The 21843-nt window shown below is 51.7% G+C and overlaps 1 protein-coding gene across 5 annotated transcripts; it reads left to right on the top strand.

Annotated features, from left to right (window-relative positions):
* Positions 1 to 1310: 1310 nt before the first annotated feature.
* On the top strand, positions 1311 to 20667 carry ARHGAP36 (Rho GTPase activating protein 36). Of its 5 annotated transcripts, XM_041119070.1 has the most exons (13): positions 3686 to 4065; positions 4513 to 4666; positions 5331 to 5500; positions 5854 to 6011; positions 9586 to 9648; positions 10968 to 11224; positions 12214 to 12409; positions 12917 to 12972; positions 13474 to 13624; positions 15599 to 15747; positions 16405 to 16575; positions 18333 to 18430; positions 19408 to 20667. In XM_041119070.1, exons 4-13 carry the CDS (start codon positions 5897 to 5899, stop codon positions 19544 to 19546), a joined length of 1395 nt encoding a protein of 464 aa, XP_040975004.1. In that variant the 5' UTR covers positions 3686 to 4065; positions 4513 to 4666; positions 5331 to 5500; positions 5854 to 5896; the 3' UTR covers positions 19547 to 20667. The 5 variants fall into 5 exon arrangements, with proteins under 5 accessions (XP_029852971.2, XP_040975001.1, XP_040975004.1 ...); XM_029997111.2 differs by lacking the exons at positions 3686 to 4065; positions 4513 to 4666; positions 5331 to 5500 and adding exons at positions 1311 to 1427; positions 1619 to 1851; XM_041119069.1 differs by having other exon boundaries at positions 4513 to 5500.
* Positions 20668 to 21843: the final 1176 nt, after the last annotated feature.

Here is a 21843-nt window from a genome sequence, read left to right as displayed (position 1 = left end):
TGACAAAGATGGGCAATGAGGTGATGCACAGAGAAGACGGGAACTCGGCAGCCTCCACAAAGGTGCGACACCCTGCAAAGGGGCTTCTCGTGCAATGGCTGCACGTTTTGGAGGAAGCTGCAAGCCTGTCTGTGGCCTCTCAAAATACAACTGCCACGGGGAAGGAAGCAAGTTGGCTGGAGGCAGCCGGTGCCTGCTGGGTCAGGAGATGCAGAGATCCCTTGGGCAGCAGGCAGTGGCAGAGTCGGGTCCCAAATGAATGGGAGGTGTCTAGTTTAAAAGGGAGCCTGCGGATAACCCAGACCTTCCTGGAGAAAGATGCTCTGGAGGTATGAGAGCTGGGCCTGGGGTGGGATGTGTCATGGCATGGGCATCCAAGCGCTAGCAGAACATGGTGAGGGACTGCAATGTCCTGGAGGGCTGGAGCCAGGAATTGCCTCGCGCTCACAGGTGAGCATGTCTGAGCATCCCGGGGTTTGAATTGCTACATGGAAGCTCGTGCTAGCAATCCCACTGGGGACGGGAGGGCCACCAGTGAGTGGACATCTCATTCAGGACTCTGCCTGGCACCAGGACAGCAGCTCCAGCTGTTGAGGGACATCCGAGTCCTCGGGGGGGCTGGGGGACCCTTTGCTAAGGGGAAAGCTATCCTCTTAGCATCAGCAGCAGTGAGACAAGTCCTAGATGAGGCTTGTCACCCCAGTGCCGTGACCTGGCGTGCATCTCAGTGGGCAAGCCTGGAGCACAGGCAGGGGCTGCAGATGTTTCCCTTCTCTTTGGGCATGGGAGCAGAGATGGTCCTTCATTAAACCTCATGCTGGCAGTCACTCTCTTCTGAGCTGCATGCAGATCCCCTCGGAGCCCTCACTGGATGACTTCCCAGGGCTCTGCAACCATGTCCTCAGCTCAGCTTCTCCATAGCTGTGGCCAAGGGAACGTGCTGCTGCACCCCTATCACCACCATGTCATGGACCAAGAGCCAGGCTGCGGTCCCCGAGGTGCTCATGGGCATGTTGATGTGCAGTGAGGTGCCAATTTTGGGTGTTAACACGCCTGTCTTGTGGGTTGCTGTAGGTTTGTAAGGCTCTCGGAGGGTCTGCAACCCCCCCCCATGTATGACACGTACAAGACGCTAGCTGTACATCTACCCCATCAGGTCCGTGAGCTCTTCCAACGGCAGAGCTTCGCAGGGGACCCCTGCGGTCCCTCAGACCCATTTTGGGTGCGGAGGGCAGCCATGTGTGTGGCCCAGCCTGCCCGTGCCTGACCGCACTGGAGACTTGGTCGTTGTGAAGTTGCTGTGATGGAGCAGCTGAGAGATCTTCATGGGGAGCCAAGGTGAAAACCATCCACTGGCCCTCGTCGACCAGCACCCAGGCAGCAAATTTCTCTTTCAGGTTTCATCTGCCGGAACAGCTGATGCTTCGGTAGGTGCCCTAGTTACTGATAGATAAGAGTGGGGAAAGTATAGGGGTAGAGGAGATAGATTGATTGAGCAATGATTGATCCCCTGCCAAGGCACAAACGCTGTCAGGCGTGGGAAGTGCTGTTCCTTCCCATGTAACCCTGCCCTCTCTCTCCACACGACAATGTTTCTGGCTCTCATTTCTTTTGGCAGAAAATTCACATTCTCATCACCCTTCTCCTCCCTTCGGCCGTGTTCAGCTGCAGTGTCTCCTCTCCATCACTTCTCCACTTCTCCTCCTGCCAGCAGGCAGGGAAGGTTCTCCCGCCCGCTCTACGGGGCCGCACGAGACACAGTGGAGACACTGCTTTGAAAACCATCGTCTTGAAGGAAGAGAAGGGACCCCAGGCTACCTCTGGTTGTGCTGCGAGAAGGAAACGAGGAAGGTAAATGTCAGCCCTTTGTTGCAGCTGGGGAGAGAGTAACTTTGCTGCTGAAAACGGAGGAGCAATTGCAGCTCCTCAGGAATAGAAGGGGCAGCTGAGCTGAGCTTTTCCCATGAGATTTCCTTAAATAAGCCCTAGTCCTAAAAATAAGCAGGGAAAGTCATTGCAGAGAGGAATTGCCCTGTTAACGCTCCCGGTGAAAGGCATTTTATTTCTGTTTTTTAGTAAGATTTTTTTTCTACGACATCCCCCTCTGAAGGAGGATTTGCAGTACTCTGGCTTTTGCCCCTGCTGCGTATTGACGTTTTCTTCCTTGTGGGGAGCACCGGTGCCTGCCCAGGCTGGAGCGAGCTCTCCTGCCGACTCCTGCCCGCCCCGCTGCCATACGGGGCTCTGCAGGGCATCACCCACCTCAGGGCAGGGACCTCAGGGAGTTTGAAGTTGTCGGTGGTGGTCCCCATCTAGCTTCCTCCCACGAGCGTGAATACATGCTTGTTGCAAGAAGTAAGGCCAGGTTTTTCGGGGTTAGCAGTCGAAGCAGGAGTTTATCAGAAAGCTGGCGATGGTGGCATTTTATAGGGCTATTCTCGTAGCGCTTACAGTAGGGCCAGATAAGCAGCAGCTGGCCCTGACTTCTCCTTCCTGCTCTCCCTCCGCTCTGCTCCCTCTCCTAATCAGGTTTCCTCCTCCTTGCCCCAAGGCAGCTGCATCCTCCGTGACTCCGCTCCGACCATCCCTCTGGCTTGGGCAGGGGCTGTGAACGTGGGCTCTGCCCGGAGCTGTGAGCTTCGCCTGCAGAAAAGTAATTTCTTTCAGTGTGTCTGTCTCAGGGGCTTGTCTGTCCATCTGCAGCATCTGCTGGCAGCAGAATTTCTCCTGTCGTGCCAGGAGGCTCCTGCTCAGGCACCTCTTCTGCTTGTCCCTCATTTCTGGCGTGGCAGAAACACCTGGGCTATTGCTGGCAAGTGGAGATGTTCTTGACTGTCAAAGCCAACGTTTTATCTGCGCCCCCTTCTCCCACCCAGGCTATCCCAGGGGAGCTCATGTCCCAGATCTCTGTTTGCAAAGCTTGGTAGGACTAGTTAGTTATTTTAGTTTAAGACTGACTGCTTACATGCAGCCCCATTGAGACATAAATAAAATACATTCCTAAAGGGCTCCTCCTCCCTTCCACAGATGTGTTTTTCTGCAGGATGAAAGTTATAAAAAGCCATGTATTGCATTCAAGGCTGATTGCTGAGCTTGGGAGGGAGCACATGGAGGGGCAGAAAGCTGAGGGTCGGCCAAAGCAAGCTGCAGAGCCTAAAGAGCACTTCCTGATGTTGTTTAGTAATTTAGTAATGAAAAAGCTCCTTTTCAAGCAAGACATGAATGCCTGCGTGGGCTGTGCCTCACCTAAAATTTAACTGGGTATTGTGACTCTGGCCTCTTTGCTAATGCATCCCCTGAGCTCCAAACTCCAGGTAGGGGTTAGTGCTACATCTGGCTGTCTGCAGGATTAGCTGCTGTGTAAGTGGGATTGCACCAGCTTTTCCTGGGTGATTTACGCCCGAGTCCAGTGTATGAGACAGTCATGGGTACCCAGGTACTCCAGTTTTAATTGTCCCGAGGTGCTGAGCTGAGCCAGGTGGCTTAGCTATGCTGCATCTCACATTTGTCACCACAACCCTGCTGAGGCACGTAGCTTTTGTAATAAATGTCAAATGTTTCAAGAGTATCTTTGTCTTTAGCTGAATTCCCTTTTGGTGTGCCCTTCTGGGGAGTTCATAACAACTCTTTTATATTTTTTTTTTTTTTTAATTTATGTAACTTTCTAAATATCTTTAGAAATTGAAAACCTGGCCAAAATAAACATCGCCCCAGACAACAGCCCTCCCCGGGCACAGGGGATGGAGGTGGGCAGCCAGCGCTGTGCTGAGGCTGATCCGAGAGCCTGCGCCGACTGCCTTGTCACGCTCCTGGGTGTTCTCACCCTTATCACTGGCTCTAGGGGATTTCCAGGCATTTATTTTTCATTATTGCCTTAAAGCTGTCTTTGGGAAGGCTCCTTTCGGAGCCTGTACTCTGACCACATCTTTTCTGTGCACATGCTGATAACCTCGGTCCTTTCTTCCGCTTACTGCTGCTTTTTGCTCTTTGGACTGTGGGCTGGGTTCGCTGGGTGCCGGAGAGGCGTCGCGGGGTGCGGGACTGCGGCAGGCTGGGGACACCCAGGTTAGTGCAGGGCGAGGAGCTGGGAGCCGGTGTGGATCCCTGCGTGGCCTCTCCAGGAGGCTGCAAACAACAGGGAGAGCTCCCCAAAGATGCGGGAGAGGGGATGGGGCGTTCGGTGTTCGGCCGTGACCTGCGCGGGGCTGTGGGCTGCAGGTCCAGCCAGTGCTGGGGGTAAAGGCGTCGGTGATGCTTCGGCGATGCTGGAAGTGTCCAATTTACAAGAGTTGAAGCTCAGCATTAAGTATTAAATTAAGAAATAAACCAATTTAAAATGGGGGGAAAAGGCAGGGAAGAAGAGCTTGTGAATAAAAGGCAGCTGTAGGTCTAATTTAGTGGGATGTGTGACGCTTTTTGGGTTTCAGAAGTTTTTTATGACTAAAAAAAACAAAACCCCAAAGCTCTCTTCACTCACCCTGGAGGGAAACTGCTACGCCCACCTTTCTGCAGAGTGGAAAGCATCTGTCCAGCCTCTCCCTGCCTGATAGAGCAACGCTGTAGGAGGAGAGAGGGAGCAGCAGCGTCTGTGCAGCCCCGGTGTCCCCAGGCTGAACAGCCACCGTAAACCAGCCCGAGTCCGAGCCGTTCCAGGCTCTCTCAGGAGGTCACTGCTCCTCAGTTACTCCTTAAACCTTGGCACCCAGCATGTGGTGGGGTGTGGGTGAAGGAGAGGAGGGGTGTACATCCACACAGCATCCTCCAAAGAGTGGTTTGAGGACGGTGTCTTGTCCCAAGCCCTTTCCACCCGGATCCCAGGGTTTTGCTTGTGTTGAGCTGCAGTCAGGGGCTGGCCAGGAGCAGCTGTTTTGTGTGAAGATGGGCTGCTGGGACCTGTTAACATAATGCCAAAAGGTTCGGGCCCCCCTGACCTGGTGGAGATCGTTGGAGGGCAGGGGCAAAGCAAGGCGGGTGTCTGGAGGGAGCTGGGAAATGCTCAGGCTGCCGCAGCAGCCAGGAGGAGCTTTTTGTTAGGTGCCACTTCTTAGCGGGGCAGGAGGGTGAAGAAGGTCCGCATCTGAATATATCCAGAGTTGATCCCAGTGTGGCTGCCAATACCTGCAGCTGAGGGTTCGGTCTGTGGGCACAACATGAGGACACGCTGGGATGGAGCCCCTCGCTCCGCGTGTTTGTTGTTTGCTGAGCAGCTCCCAGGTGGGAAGGGAGAAGCGTGTTAGATAAGGTGTCAGACCAAGCAGGGCGAAGGGCTGCTTACTGCCGTTTCCTCGCACAAGTTTTTGTTGCGCTTTGGAACACGTTGTGCCTTCTAGGTTTGGTAAGGAGGTGGTTGCACTTGCCTCCATCCTGACTCTGCTCACGTGGAGCGTGGTCTCGAGGCTGATGCCAGCCAGGAACTATATTCCCATGGTGAAGAATGGCCAAGTCCCAGCATCAGGACCACAGTCCCTACTCTGGCTGGCCAGGATGTGCCCTGTCTTGTGTACGTGAGCCTTATGGTGTTGGGCTTCATGTGGAAACAGATGGCAGCCAGAATTGGCTACTCTGGCAAGCAGTGAGGTGCTTCAGGGAGCCCGTAGGGTCTTGGGATCCAGGGCTGGGTTCCCTCACGTATGCCCTGATGCCTCCAAGGCCTTTGCTTGGAAGGTCAAAGCGAGATGGTGTGGCTGGGGCACCTACAGATCAGCTGGCTCTTTGGAGAGGTGAAAGAGGGCCAAGTGTCTCCTGCACTTGCGAAGACACCCTGTGGCATTTTCAGCAGCTTCTCTCCTAAAGCAGGCATCTCCACAATGTGCTCCTAACTCTTTTATTTTTATATATGCTTATGTTTTTCAGAGGACCTTTTGTCTTAGCTCTTCTGCCAGGACAAAGCACCAAAATGCAGCCCGTGGCCCTGCACAGCCTTTCGGAGTTGGAAAGAGCCAGTCTGCAAGAGATTGCTCTCTACCAGCTGCAGAAGAAGCTGCTTGTTGGAGATCTCAGCCTGGCTAAAGGTAGAGGATGGGAGAGGACGGCTCCTGCTGAGGGGGGGCTGAGGTCTGAGCCGTCATTGCTACTTATCCCCACGCCCACACTTCATAACATGGGATGATGTTTATGGAAAGACATTTGTGACACATTTTGGTCCATTTTATTAGTTGTTCCCTGCTTTGGTCTGAGCCTCGAAGGCCTAATCAGCCTTTTGAGGAGGGTTTGTGTGTCCATAGGAGTGTGAGAATATGACCTTGCCTGTTGTCTGCCTCTGATCCCCCTAATGCAAACCAGATGCAATATGACTTGGCAAGGTCTTCTACTGGGACTATCTTAATGCCATTGGGATGGAACAGGCTTTTGTTTTTGGATTAATGTCCAGCACGAAGTCCTGATGCTGGGATGGGGCTTATGCAAGGTTACAAGAAGTGCTGCTGAAATTAATGGGCAGATAAATATAGAAGCTCCACAGGGACTGAGCTCGTCTGTCCTGGCCTATATAGACATACAGGCATTGTCTGGGTTCCCATAGCTGCCTGCGTCCCCTGATGTCTACACACTGACCCAAGGAAGCACAGTGAGTTGGGCATCAGCTGACTGCTTCCCCAATTTACTCGTTACTCAAGAGTGGACAGACCAGCTTGCAATGCCTCCTCTGCCCTGGGCCTTATTTTGGCATCCCAGTAAGGAAGGAGATGCCTACAGCTCACCAGCCCTAGGGTCGCGTGGTACCAGCAGTGCGGGTGCAAAGGGAGCTCGGGGGTCTCCAGCCCCACCACCTGCTGGCAGCAGGGCTGTCACCAGCACCAGCCCAGGGCAGCTGGGGCTGGGACCTCCCAAGGATGGAGCCCCCCACATCTCTGGGGACCTGTCTCAGGGAAGGAGCATTTCCTAATGCTCAACCTCATACTGGACAGCAAGTACTTACTCGGGGTGACATCCAAGTTTGGTTTCCTGTCTTAATTAATGTTTGGAAGATTTCATGCAATGAAATAGCTTCAAGAAGATTAAAAGAAAGAAAGCTCCCCTCTCATTCCCAGAACTCCCATTGCCCCAGGGCTGCAGCACCAGCCACCCCAGACAAACATCCTGGTTCCTCTTCTTTTTTTTTATTTTGAGCTGTTGTGACCCCATTTTCAGTGACACCCTGCAGCAGTAGCTTCTCTAGGGAACAGTGCAGTGCAAAGAAAAAAAAAAAAAGTCTTTCCTTCCTTGCTGTTAAACATGCTGCATTTCATCCAATGGGCTCCTCCCTCGCTGCGGGATAAGTGCAGGTGACTGCAAAGTCCTCATCTCATCCTTGTGTGTATTTTGGACATCACTCTCATGATCACCTGGGTTTTGAAGGAAGCAGTTGCTGTCAGGGAATCTCTCCTTCCTTTTGCCTATCTTTGTATCCTTTAGATTTCTACCTGCTAGTTGCTTTTTTTGCAGTTAGTTGGCTGGGAGTCAATGCGAGATGCTGAGGATTAGCTATGAAACCACTGCACCTGCAACGTCATTTTCCTATCCCAGCATTTTAAAGGGAAGTTCATAATGTTTGGAAATGCCTGAATTTGGGCTGCATGGTCTCCATTTGGGTCCATCCACCTGTCTGTACTTGCTCCCCAACATCTACCCAACGTGAAATTCCCGCTTTCTTTAATAAACAGCCATTGCACGGTTGTTACTATTTTCCTCAAGGAAAAAGTGTTCAGCACCTCTTTTAATCCTCGTATCTCCAGATACCTAGATGATGCAGATCACGGAGTGTGCATCCCTCTGTGAACCATCCTTTGGTGCAACCTTCGGCTTTGATACCCTCTGGGCTGCTCTTTTCCTTCTGACAGTCCCTTACCTCATTCAATCCCAACAAACTTCTGCAGCATCTCAGACCTTACAGCAAACAGCCTCCCTCAGGATGATCCTCCTGACCAACAGAGCAAACACGTCATGGGCACTAAATCTCATTTTGGCCAAGTCTGCAGGAACAAGTCTGTGGTTTGGGCAGGAGATGACCAAGAAAGATTAAATCTCTGAAGGATGCATATCATCAAGCTTGCTGTAATGCCTCTCAGTGAAAAGAAGTTGTCCTCATCTCCTAGCTTTGTAGTGGATCGTATGCGTTACTCTGTCATGGAGATACCAGCTCAGGCTTTCTGGGCAGGGGAATCCTGATAGTTTCTTTACTATCTGCTGCCCCATGGTTTGTTTAGGAGTCGAGACTTATGCTGATGCTCAGGCTCAGCATGTTGCGTCACCCCCTCCTAACTCTATGCTGAAACTGGAGTTCTGCTGGCCTTTTGTTTCCTTGGCTGGGTGTTTTTTGTCTCCAGGCTGTTCTTCATCTTCCTGCTATCTGGTCATTTGAATGAAACAACACATATCGTCCTGCAGAATAATTAATGTAGGCTACTCTTTTATGCACATGTTGTTCATACCAACTTTCATAGCTTTCTCCTAAATGTTACAAAATAACCCAAACAATTATATAAGCTATTTCTAGGAAGAGAATTCCTCAGGAATAAGGAGCACAAGCCAGAATAGGGTGATGTGTCCTGGAAGGTTTTAGGGTGGGCAGTGAGTGAGTTTTCAGTTCATTGCTGCTGACTGCTGTTCCTGGATGTGCAACGTGGGGAATACTTAGGAGCAGGGCTTGCCTTTCCAGGACCAGTACGGGATTTCTGGTGGTATGTGTTTTGTCTAACTTTATTTGTCTATGCTCTGTAAAACATTCACAAAGGCTTTTCTGGGGCTGTATTCCTTTTTCCAGTGTCGAGACCAGACCTCTGAGGATGATTTAGGGTAGCTTTCTGAGTCATTAAGTAATTGTTAGGACATCATCATTAATACAGAGTCCTGTATAACATAGGTGCAGAATTTAAAGGTGGCCAGAACAGTTTTAAGCTACAGCCTTTGGACAGCTAATGTTTTTCCACTGCCCTTTCATGTGTGAGAACCCGTTTGCTGGCGGCTGGTCGTGGCCACTCACCGCAGTCTCCCAGCGCATCCCATGCACAGACCGCATTTGGTAGCTGTTGCAGCATCAGGCATTTCCTCTGGCAGGGCACAGCAAGCTCGGATGCCACTAGAAAGATCAGCTGTGGTTCATTTTGACTCTGCTTTGGAAGGCCAGTTACTTTGCTGGCTGCCTGATGGTTCATATGCCCTGACCTGTAGCTTTGTGCACTGCTGGATTGCACATCTGGATAGTAAGGCATCAGTAAGCCCTGATGGAGAGAGGTTTGTAGGGCTGTGGTCTGAGCCAGGTGGGGTGAATCCCACAGCTGGGGTGCTTTTAACCCACGGCTATAGTTTGGTGCCATGGGGTCCAGCTGCCTGGGTGTGGAGGGGTCGCTTCCTCCGCTTTGGGAGGATGGTGGCCCACCTCTGGGGCTGTTGCCCCCAGGTAGCCGATGCCCACCGTGCCATCCCACGTGCCCTCATGCATCTTCTCTGGGCCACGGCCACGTCAGAACGACAGCATCCCTCTGCCCGTGGGAGGTGCCTGTGGCCATGCTCTGCCTGCGAGGGTGCAGAAAGGCAAATGTCTTTAAGGGGAGACTGTACTAAACCAGCCTAATGATTCGGAACCTTTGCTTTCTTTTCTCCTCGTAGTTGGACCTAAAGGCAGTAAATCTATCCGCCAGAAACTGGAGAGCTTTTCAAAGGAGAAGAAAGGTGAGCAGCCTCCCTTTTACCCAGGTTTTGGTCCCTGCTCTCAAACAGAATCGGTGATTTTTGATGGAGCTGAGCTGGGAGGTGCCCAAAGTCAGCAAGGTGCTTTGTCCCATGTTGTTTTGCTGTTCTCCAGAGTGGGATGTAACAATACGTGCACAAGCATGAGAGGGTCTGGAAGGAATGTGTATGTGTGTGGATGAAATATGTGTGGGCATGACTGTGCATTTGTAAATATGTACACATATGAATATTTCTATCTGCCCATTTTACCCCTGGTCCTGCTGCTTCGAGTTCTGTTTTATTGTCCGTTGAAGGACATCAGCCACAAACCTGGGGAAACCAGAATTGTAGAGCACAGCCAGCTGGGAATGAGCACTTAATAATTTTCTTCACACCAGTACAAAGTTCGCTCAAGGAAATTATTGAGCAGCAGTCTGCTATTTTACTAAATGGATTTGTGGCTTGTACTCCAGTTGCAAAACCCCTTGGTCCAGGGTGGTGTGGAGGCTGGAAGTAAGGAGACCTCTCCTTGTATCTGCAAGGAGGTATGGAGGAGGAAAGTTATTTGGGGAAAATGCCATTAATACCAAGACTGTTCTTGAACAGACACAGCTGATGCAAATCCTGTAGAAATCTGGAGGTTATAATTTGGTAAGAATCTTTTGTATCAAGTATTTCTGGTGATTTATGAAGTCTCCACTTCATAGATGCTATGGCATCTTCATGAGTCTGTAAACAATAAAAGGAAGGAAAGTTCAGGAAAAACCGGGACAGGCTGCAACAAGCACATTGATGGAGGCCAGTTTTCCTGGCATCTTCCCAGCTCCCCTGCATCTCCTTCCTTCTCCAGCACGCCATCTCCCACGCCGTGCCCTCCCCGCTCGGGTCCCTGACTGCCCAGCACCCTGAGTCCCACCACGCAATGCCCCGGGGCTTTCAGAGGCAGCAGCTCCCCTCTGGGCTTGCCCAGGGTCATTGCGGATGCTCTTCCCACCCACCCCAGGCATTCCAGGCTCCTGGGGAGCCGGAGGAGGAGCAGGGAGCAGGAGGGGACAGGGCATGCAAGGGCACTGATACTTACAGGACTGCCGTCCAGGATTCAAGCTACAGAACTCCTTGTCATGTATCGAATCAGTTTTGTACATTGTCCTCTTCACTCTTCTGCTGGTGGTTACCTTTACTGGTATTCCCTTCTGTCGGTTAATTATTTTATTCTGGCATGCATGTGTGTCCCTGGCAGTTGGGCTGTGCTAGTGCAGCTCCCTCTCATTTTTTTCCTGCTAGCAATACTTCTCCATTTCTCCCATGTTTTTCCCTAGACTGCTCTCCTCAGACTTTTGGGATCCCGCTCTTCCAAGTCATTGCCAATGATCGTGCTTACAAGCAACTGCAGGAAGAAGTGAAAAAGAGCCGTCGGCTCTGCCTGGAGGTGGAAGCGACAGTGACGAGATTTCGGGCTCAGAGGCAGAAGAGGTCCCCGACGGGCAGGACCTGTGGCCTGGTACCCTGCGGGATCTTCCTGGAGGAGCCGTTTTCCCCAACTTTTCTCAACAACAGCTCCTGGAGCCAGCGAAGGGTACGATTGCAAAACTGGGCTGCACCGTGATGGTGCTGCAGGTTGGGGGAGGCTCTGACTTCAGCAATAAATATGGTTTCCCAGGGTCTTTTCTTAATGAATGTGAGTTATTCATGCTGCATGCTGGGTCGGTCCCAGTCTGTCCTCTGGGAAACGGGATGTCCCTACTTCCCCCGAGAGATGGACTGTGAGAGGTGGGACACTAGCTCAGCTCTTATGGAGCCAAGGTTACCAGAAGGACATCCCAGGCAGCCAAAGGTAGATAGGGATAGGAATCGATTCGTCATCAGTCACGTGGATTCTTCTACTCCTCCATTGTGTCACATCTTGGAGACTGGGCCTTGCGCTTGTGAAGTTCCCACCACAAGTTGTGGCCGTCGATGGTGGGTCATGTCGGCTCCCTCGCTGCTGTGGGGACATCAGCTGTGCCGCTGAGCTGGTCTGCTTGCAGTATTGGCTACCCTTGCGTCAAAGGGCAAGGAAGATGGGGTGGCCGGTCAGCCTTGGCCACCTTCTTGGCTTTAGTCTTGTTTCCTGCAAGGGGAGGTGGGTAACAGGCTGGGTTTGGTTTGCCTCGTCTCTTTGGAGTAGAGACCCACACTTGCCTCTTGCTAAGTGCCTGTAACCCCAGGTGTAAAGCAGCTCCAATACAGGTAACTAAATCCAGTATATTGTGCAGTGAAAGGTGAAAGTTTTGGGGATGTTTCCTCTTTCCCCATGTCTGTGTGGGGTGTAGGGTCTGCCCCAGTAGGAAGGCTGCGTTTAGAAACACCTCACACTAGGAGCAGTGCACATAAACGAATGCATGGGAGATGAAAAGCCTCTCTGTGGTTCTCTTGCAACCCCAGCCAGGCTCTGTAGACCTCTGTGTTCCTTTGGAAGTGATGCCTCCCTTTCCCGCAAACTTCTGAGGTCATGGCAATGATGGTGTGCGGGGATCTTTTGGGGTAGTTCCTGCCACCCTGTGAATCACCTCTGCTCCATCTCAGGGGGCAATGTCCGTGGACTCCATCACTGACCTGAGTGACAACACTTCCAAGCTGCTGGAGGCACTGCAGTTGTCACACCCCCACGAGCTGGATCCACGGAGAAACCTGGGCAAGAAAAAGATGTTGAGCCTCAACCCCATCACCTGGCAAGTCCCGCGGATTGTGGACAGATGTTGCAAACACATTGAAACGCACGGTAAATACACACGTCTCTCCAGCCAGATGGCCTGTCCCACAGTAGGTTGATAAAACCCATCCTGCGTGGTGGGCTGGGACATTCTGGCCTGGCTGTCCCCTGAGATGTGAGGAGGTAGCTGATTCCTGGGGCAGGGCATGCTCCCAAAAAGCCACCCGGGGAGAGCCCTCTGAGCTGGGTGTAGTGTCTGCACTGAGAAGTGAATGTCACTGTGTGTATCAGTGACCCATCTCCTGGTGCACTCTCACCTTAACTCCCCCTGCAAATCCAGCATCCAGCTCAGAGTGACTGTACAGCTGAGATCTCCTCCCTGACCCACAGACAACCCCAGAAAACCTTATGGCTCCAAAAACCTTTATTTTTACCCCCTCTGCCAGGAACAGGGAAGAACGCACTGCCTTGCGTGCAGTGCAAGAGACCCACTTCCATGGCGTTGAGGTGCTCCAAGGACTAGTCGGGTGGCAGGGGGCTGTGGGAATGCAGAGCACTAACCTGTCTGTCTCCCAGGTCTCCAAACAGTGGGCATCTTCCGTGTTGGGAGCTCCAAGAAAAGAGTTCAGCAGGTAAAGCGAGACATTTACTGCATCCTTTGTAGCAGTACCGCATCCAAAGGACAGATGCTTGTGTGGGTGGGGAATGAATAAAGCAGACATTGACATGGAGAGGTCTAAAATATCACAGGCACATGCTGGATCACAGACAACCTGTAACCTGCTGCTGGGTCCTTCTCCCAGCCATGGAGAGCAGGCTTCGTGTCTCCAAGCTGCCTTTAGCAGATGAACCTCCATCCCCTGGTTGGCACTTCAGACCCCAACCCCGGCTCCCTTCACCAGCCAGGAATTCCTTCTGGTCCTGTGTTCCATGCTCTGGGCAGCAGCAGGCTGTTGGGCTCTGGCATGCCTTTTTTTGGGGGTGCCCTGCATCAGGGGGACATTGGGAGAAGCCAACCCTCCTGTCCTGCTGTTGCAGTAGCTCTGTACAAGGACAGATCCTGACAGCATGACTTGTATAAAGAGGAAGAACTGACTGTTGCTTTTATTCTTCTCCTTTCTTCCACCTTTAAGCTGAGGGAAGAATTTGATCAAGGACTGGATGTTTTCTTAGATGAGCATCAAAGCGTTCATGATGTGGCTGCTCTGCTCAAAGAGTTTCTTCGGGACATGCCGGATTCACTGATTCCCAGAGAGCTCTATGCAGCCTTCCTCAGCACAGCCTGTGAGTACCCGGGGTGTGTTGTTCTCACTCTGCACAGTCTACCCACCGTGTTTGGTTTTGTAAGGAAAAAAAGGGAGTTTTCTTCTTGTGCAATTACCTGGCTCAGTACTGGGTCCCAGCACAATTCAGTGTGCTGCGCAGGAGCTCAGCCCAGCAGTTTGCATTGCCTGTAAGGGTGTCTTTGCAAATCCTCTGCCCAGGTCCCCCTACCCTCCGTATTTCAGGTGACTGAGTTTTTAGGCAGTCTCCACAGCTTCCAGCATCAATCTTTGTTGGTCTCCTTCACCATCTCGTTGCTTCCCTTTTGCCATCCTTCTCTCCTTAGATTAGATTCTCCAAATCCAAATCCTTGAATCTCTGCTTCCACATCAACAAAGAGCAGCTACATGTCAATGGGCTTGCTGTCAGGCTGTGGCACATCAGGGAACAAAACAGGGGACGTGGTGGGGGTAACAGAGGTGTACAGGGATTTAGGGGAACGTACGAGGCATGAATGTGAAGTGACTATTTTTCATCCAAGTCTGCAGTCTAAAAGACAGAAGAATAAATGATGCACCTTTGTCACATAAGGACTTTTAGGGCACAGTGTAAAGCAAATGCTTAGGAACTGTCAGAGGAACTGCCTTCTCTATGCCTTCTCCAGTGGAAATTGGTGTTACTTTGGCTAAAACATAGGTTTCTCATTTTTATTTCTGGGAGATGAGAAGGTTAATAAAGATTGCCTTTGCCATTTTCCCAAAAAGCCAAGCAGAACTGCAGAATATTCACAATGCTGAAATATATATTTTTTTGGATGCATACAGGCTACAGCCATGTCTTCCAGGCTTGACACACTGGTGGGCACATGTTGCTGGAGCAAAGTTGGTCTGGACTGCTATCCCATTTCCAGGAGCAACCAGGGTCTCTTACTTGGAGGAATGTGTACAAACAGTGTTGTTTTCTCCAATATTCCACCTTCCAGTGGTTTCCAAGTAACCGGAGCCTGAACTCTTGTTAACATTTTACAGCCATTAGTAGATTTCTATTCCAGCTGCTTGCCCAGCAACTTTTTGAGCCCATCCAGCTGTGTGGTGGACATGACTTTCAGCAGGTTGCAGGGCTGCAGTTTAGTTACATACTCCACTGCACGCTACTGTCATTGCCCGTTTTCTTCTCACTGCTAGGGTGTGCTATCTGAGCGGATCTTCACACCGGGTTTGTGATCCTCACACCTGAACCAGAAGATCTTGCCAATTCTCCCTGTAGAATTGATCTAAGGAGCCTCCCCTCGCAGCCAGCACCAGAGCGGGATATGGGACAACGCAGTCCCTCATCCACGGCTCTTTCCTGACCTGCCATCCATCACACAGAGCTTTGAATGTCCCTCGTGCATCATACCCTCCTTTTTCTTTTTTAGGCACTCTCTTGAGCCTTGGCTGGCTGAGTGTTTGCTGTCTCCCTGTCCTCCCTTGTCAGCTCAGCATCACTGTCGCTGCAGTGAGGTGACTTTCTTTCCCCTTGCTGACACTGTTAATGAAAAGGCCGAATGGCCCTGAACTGCATGTGCACTGTAGGGTGAATCCATGAAAATTCATATCACAGCATGTAGAATTTTTCAAACTTTGTTTGGCTCCTAGATCCTTCCTTACCAATCTTTGCCAAAACTGCTTGACAGCAGTGGGATTAGCAATGTGCTGCCTGGCACTGCCAAGTGCAGTTGCTGTAGTCTGGGCTTTTTTTTTTTTTTTTTTTGTGTGTGTGATATTTGGGTTATAATCCCTCTGGTCAAGGACAGTCTTTGACTATGGGGCTATAAAATACCAAATGCAATCACGTCACAGCCCAAGTGCTTATCCTCGCATGGAGAGGACGAAGAGTAAGACGCCAGTCTGGCTCCCTCAGAGCTCGTTCCCATGGATGTAAAAGAGGGCTGTCCAGCTGGAAGTGCCTAGCGGGCTGGGAACCGCACTAATTAATGGGCTGCTCTCTGCCTAGCCATGGAGGGTCCGGCGCAGCTGGCTGCTCTTCAGCTGCTGCTTTTCCTGCTGCCCCCCTGCCACAGCGACACGCTGCACCGGCTCCTGCGGTTCCTCAGCGAGGTGGCCCGGCACGCCGAGAGCTCCTGGGGCCCTGATGGCCAGGAGGTAAGGCTGGCCCAAACGGGTCAAGTGCATGAAGAAGGGATTGCTCAGAGTTTGTTGGTTAAAATCAAGCAGAGCTTCTTGCAAGCCCATGTGAATCCTTTGGCAAAACGAAATTGTTGATGCATCCCCTTGTCTGTGGCAGGTCTGGGTTTGTCTCAGTCCAGCTAAGTGATTTTCTGGGTTGCACTAACCCCAGAGAGACCTGGCTGTGTGTCTGTAGGCAGAGCAAGGGGCATTTTTTGTGGACTAATTCTGGTTTTCCACCTCCAGCTTTCATGAAGGACTTATCATCATGCATTGAGGTTGATTGTAGTTTCTCTGGACAATTCAAGCTCTAAGTCTCTCCGTGGTTCAGAGACTGGTTTTGTCCCATATTGTAAGATGACATAGAAGTATTGGTTGTTACCTTCTGGTAGGTGTTGTGTAAGTGAGGTAGATGGGAATGGAGGCCCCGATGCAAGGAGGGGATAAGCGTGTGCTCCAACACCACAAACCCTTCATGCTGGCCCTGCCACCAGCCTGGAGAGGACCAAACTGGATCCAAATCAACACCCCGGCCTCACTCAGCAGCTTGTCCTGGGGTGGGTGAGGCTATCCTGGGACATCTCATGCTAGTGCATCTATAATCTGCAATTTCCTTTTGTGCTTGCTTGCTAGATTCCTGGGAATAAAATGACAGTTTCAAACTTGGCCACAATCTTTGGTCCCAACATCCTTCAGAAAGAGAAGCCTGGAGAAAAAGATGCTGGTGCCATGAACTTTGAAGATAGCACTGCCATCATACTGGTGCTCCAGAGGTTGATTGAGCACTACCAGACCTTGTTCATGGTAGGTGAGGCTTTCTCAGGGCAGCTACTCTAGACTTTTCCTTCCCCTCTGAACTCTTCTAATGGCAGCAGAAGGAAGGATGTATTCACAGCCCCACTTAGCAGTAGGTGACTCGAGTCAGCTTGTGAAAATGTGATTCATTCCTCATGGCAGGTGTAAATATTAACTTGGGATGGTTCGTTACTGACATATGGCAGAGCTGAGGGTCATGCCATGAACTGGTCCCATCTTCTCTGTCGTTTTCCACCCTGGTGACATCTGACCAAGCTTATTTTGGATGAGAAACAACTGGCCAACAGCAACTGCAGGAGTGGCACCTCAGTACTGTTTCTGCCCCAAAGTTCCAGTGAAGGGGGGAAAGAAGAGGGAAAAATGGGAGACCTTAGAAGAGGGAAGGAGCTGGAAGGTGATGGCATGGGGTGGAGATGCCACAGCCTCAGGCAGATGTGGGGAGGCTGTAACAGTGGGGAGAGCTGATGATGGCAGTGAAGAATGGGATCACTTCAGATCTGCTCTTCAGTGGATGATTTGGACCATCAGCGTGAGGCAAGGAGTGCTCATCCTGTCCTAGGTGACACATCGACCTGGGGTTCCCAAAAGCATCTTTTAGACTCATGTAAAGGTTCGTATGTAAAGGGACAAGAGCTCTGGGGCCTCCAGACCTACCAGATGAGGGCTCACTTCAAAGCTCGATCAGGGCTGCATCCAGCTGGGGTTTACATACTTCCAGGGATGGAGAGCTCTGACCTCTCTGGGTCCTGTCCCAGGGCTACACCACCCTCAGGGCAAGAATTCTCTCCTTGTCAGAATTGCCCCTGCTGCAGCTCATCCCTGCTGCACCTCGGTGTGTGCCCAGCCACCTCTAGGAAGAGTCTGGCTCCATCCTCTCTCCACCCTTCCCTGGAGGGCACCTGCAGGCAGCAGTAAGAGCCTTTTGCATCTTCTCCTGGCCAAATCCTGCTCTGCGTGGTTGTCCAGGTGGAACTCAAGCCTTGGCCGTTGCTCTCTCCACTCTGCCCTGCTGCAGCGCGGGTGCCAGGGAGGCATGACAGACTGGGGACGCCTCTCCAGGCTCCATGCTTCCCCTTGCCAGTGTGCGAGATGCTGGTGGAGAAGGACTAGAGTGGTGCAATGCGGTACCCGAGCACAGGCAGGGTTGCTCGGAGGCGAGTACGGTGGTTGAGTGGGAGAGCCCCTGAGGATGTGCAGCAAGGCACCGGCTCAATCACCACGGGTGCTTCGTGTAGTCTCGGGCACTCTGAAGCAGTCCCCAAGGGACACGATGCAGTTGGGTGCCAGGCGGTCACATAGCTGAAGTGGCTGTTCTCCTTAGGGACAACCCAGTGGAGGCTGTGCAGCTGTTTTGAAACCCCAGCAGAAATCCCCTGGATTGGCAAGAGCATACACTGAGCAGTCCTCCTGGCCCTGGTTTTAGGAGTGGACCTGGGAAATTCCCAAGAAATACCAAAAACGTCCATTTCCTACAGGTCTGTGGGAATGTGACATTTCAGGTCCCCAAAAAGCCTTGTAGCAATTGCCAGGTCTGCAGGGAGCCAAAGGACCCGGGTTAGCACAGGAAAAGCAGGGGCTGAGATCCTGCTCAGACCCCCGGGAGGTGTGTGGACATGACACCAACACAGTGGGTCTGTGAGCACGTATTGACCCGGAGTCCTTTTGCTGTCCTTGGCTGCCTCTGCTCGTCCTCCTCCAGAGAGGAGGAGATGCCATGAGCGAGTGTGTCTGTGTATCCCTCCCAGGTCTCTCCAGAAATGCAATGCGACATCCTAAGGAGGCTATTTCAGACAGACCCCGATGTCATCGACTACCTTTTGCGCAGGAAGTTCAACGCCGAGCCGTAAGTCCCCGCAAGGCGCAGTGCTGCTGGAGGGCACCTCGCTGCACCGGGGCAAAGCCCTCCTGCGGCAACACTCACCGCGCTGCTGGCAAGTGACTGACAAATCCTGCTGATCTTCCTGCCCATCTTTCCTGTTGCTTCCACCGCTTCCAGTCATGAACTCCCCAGTTAAATCCTTCACTTCCTGCGTTAATGCCTTCCACCAGCTGAAACATCCCAGCTTTTCTGTCCCTTGGGGCTCCCTGTTCTCCTTTTTTCCTCCCCAGCCTGTGCCATGCTCTCTCCTTTACCCAAATCTGCCCTGCATCAGAACTCCTCCATTGCACACATCTTTCTGTGTGCATACCTACACAGCTCTTGTCCTGCTGCAGCCCCAGACCCCGCCGCTGCTCCAGCCTCTCAGGATCACACACGGATGCCTGCTCCGTTTTCAGCTCCATCACTAGCCTCCTCCAAATTTTATTCACCCTTGGTGTTGTCTGCATTTCTGTGCATTTTTTTGCCTGTCCCATGTGCGCATGTGTCTGTGTGTGTGACTGCCAGCTGTGTCTGTACATCTGCTTTTTGGCTGCAAGATAGGATAGTCCCATAGAGGTTCAGAATTTGAGCTCATGCCCTTCCCTGTGATTAAAGAAGGGGGGCAAAAGGGCCTTGCGTCCCATGATCTGGGCCCACGATCATGGCACATAATGCAGGAGGTATTTTTCTCCCCTGAGGTCTGAAGCAGGGCATGCTCGGCAGCCTTTGGTCTTCTTGTAGAGCTGGTGACTCCTTCAGCAAACATGGACTGTCGTGTGTGAAATGGGTTTTCTGCTGTCATCTCCACTACCCTTCCTTGTCTGTCTTCACATTCCTTTCAGGACTGTTCAAAGAGATGGCAAATCTTCGGGGTCACTGCTAGAGGCCATTTGGGCGCGAAGCGGGTGATAGCAGCAGTTTGCAAATAGCATCTCTCTGTTTTTTGTTTACTTACTTAGAAGCCCAGAAAGTGAGGATTCAACAGAGGAGCATGCTCCATCCCCGCTGCCTGGTCGGACCCGCACCCTGGAGAGCAGCTCGGTCTCATCAGAGTTGTACAGCAGCGTCTCATTCCTAAACCTGGATGTTGGCATCTAGCAAGCCTGGGCCAGGCCCTCTGCACTGCCTTCTGTGGACAAAACTGGGCAACCTTTCCCCAGCCAAAATGAGTCCTCTGTCCCACTTTGGAGGAGCGGAGAAGCGAAAGGAGTATGAATGCCTGCGGGAGCATCTTTGCTACCAGTAGACATGCCCAACTGTCCTGGTGTAGGCAGACCCACAGCAGGAGATGTGTTTGCAGGTTGCCAGCAGAAAGGCTTTCCACATGTGGGTTTGTTGCTAGATGGCAACCAAGAAACCCGTCTGCTCGCGCAGTGGCTGTGCGTGCACGCTTGTGTAGGCAGCGGTGTGCGAAGGGGAGCGTGCCCCGGGAGCGAGCCGGAAAGCTGCTGGCGTGTGCTGTAGCCTGCTTTCTTCCCAGGGGTTTGAGGCACGAGATTTCTGTCCCCGGAGCTGTGCGTGAGCTCAGGGCTCAGGGTTAGCAGCACTCTGGGTGGCAGTGCAGGCAGGGACTGCACGGTGGCTTCGTGACGTCCCTGCCCGGGGAGGACAATCTCTCCCCTCTAAATGACCACCAGCCCTGTGCACTGGGACAGCGAACTGGTGCAGACTGGGGAGCAGCAGGCAGGTGTCTGACAGCTCGTGCCATCCTCGGCGGATGGGACTCAGAGGTCCAAAGTAGACCCTGTCTGGTGTACCTCCAGGCATTTTCTGGGCGCCGGTGGGGGTCTGCGGGGCTGCTTACGGGGATGGGGGGGAGCAGTAGCCTGGGGCTGAGACCCCCTGCGCAGACAGGGAGGAGAGCGGCCTGAGACAGAAGTGGATGGGGACCGTTAGCAGGGCGGTGAGGATGGAAACTGCAGTTCAACTTTGTGCAGTTGGTGCTTTGGGATCCCATTTACCCTGTGTTGCTGTATCACAGGCTTGTGTGGAGGGAAAGGTCTCGTGGACCTAAAGCAACAGCAGCATCATTGCAAAGACACCCTGGCCTGCCATGTTTAGAATGAATCACAGCTTTCTTCTTTGTCTGAACCCAGGTTTCAAACTGCTCATTTTATAGACAGAAAACACTGTATCAACCCCAAAATGTATGGCTGGTGTAGTAAGAGGGAACAATATACTCTGAGGACTATAAACTTTTAATTTTCCTTGAGTTAATATCCTGTCAGTAGACCTTCTAATGTATTTTACAGACGATGGTGTCTTTTCATGATCTTTGGCTGAGAAATGTCTGGTTTGATTTGCTCCTACTGCTCAGGCATTGGATGTCACTGCTAGTTACATGCAAATGTACACTTCTACCTGATCTGGCAGAAAGAGTTATCAGCAAATATTTTCTGTTCATTTTCTTTCCATTTACTCTGCCGGACATGGCCTGGCAGCCCCTTACACAGTAATCCCCATGGGCTGGGCTGTCCCTGGGTGAAACAGTGGCGTAGGGAGGGATGCTCTGGACAGCCATCCCCAGACAGCTCCGCTTCAGGCGGGCCAGTCCAGCGCACCGAGCCACAACGGAGGGTAAAGAGTCACTGTGTGTTGAAGGGGAAGGCAAAGGGAAAGGGGCAGCAAAAGAGGTGTCTGTGAATTTTGTACGCAACATTTCTTGTCTTTCGTCTGTCTTCTGAGATCATGTAATTTATTATCTCTTGGCTTGAAATGTCAATTGTCATGTTCACAGTTTAGATCTTACTTCCGAGGAAATGCAGTTGAAGGGTGCCGAGAAGAGGGCAGGCAGGTAGGAAGCTGGTACAGGACATGATGGGAGGAGAACTGGTGCCCGGAGGAGTACTGGTGTAGAAAACTAGGGCAGACAGGTGGGGAAGGAAGGTGGGTAACGCTGGAGAACAGCAGGGCAGAAAGAAGACAGGAATGAGCTATACCAGGATTTTTTAGTGTTGGGGGCAGATGGATCTGGTGTCACAGCTCCTCTTGTTTGGACTACCTGCAATCAGCTGCAAGTCCATGACTTTTATTCTGGAGAAACCAGAAAATACACACTGATGATTACAGAGATGCTTGTTTTCCCCGAACTGTGACAAAATTGTCTGGCAAAAAAATCATGGCACAGAGAATTTAGCTTTGCAGTTGCTCCTTTTTGTTGCTCTGTAGGTCTCCATCCATCTGTCATTTTGGGTTGTATTTAGACAGCAGTTTCTCACATGGGGCAGCAATCTCTGTTCAACAATGGATTTAATTGTCTGGTTTCACATATGACTCAAACTCCCCCAAACTCAACCTTTGCAGAGAGCTGATTGAAATTTATCTCCATAGAAGCTCCCAGCCCATCGCTATGAGCTCCTCACTACAGCTGCCGTACACTAATGTGTGGGCATAGC

Source organism: Aquila chrysaetos, chromosome 21 (assembly GCF_900496995.4).
Source record: "Aquila chrysaetos chrysaetos chromosome 21, bAquChr1.4, whole genome shotgun sequence".
NCBI lineage: Eukaryota > Metazoa > Chordata > Aves > Accipitriformes > Accipitridae > Aquila > Aquila chrysaetos.
This window is presented reverse-complemented; position numbering and strand designations above follow the sequence as displayed.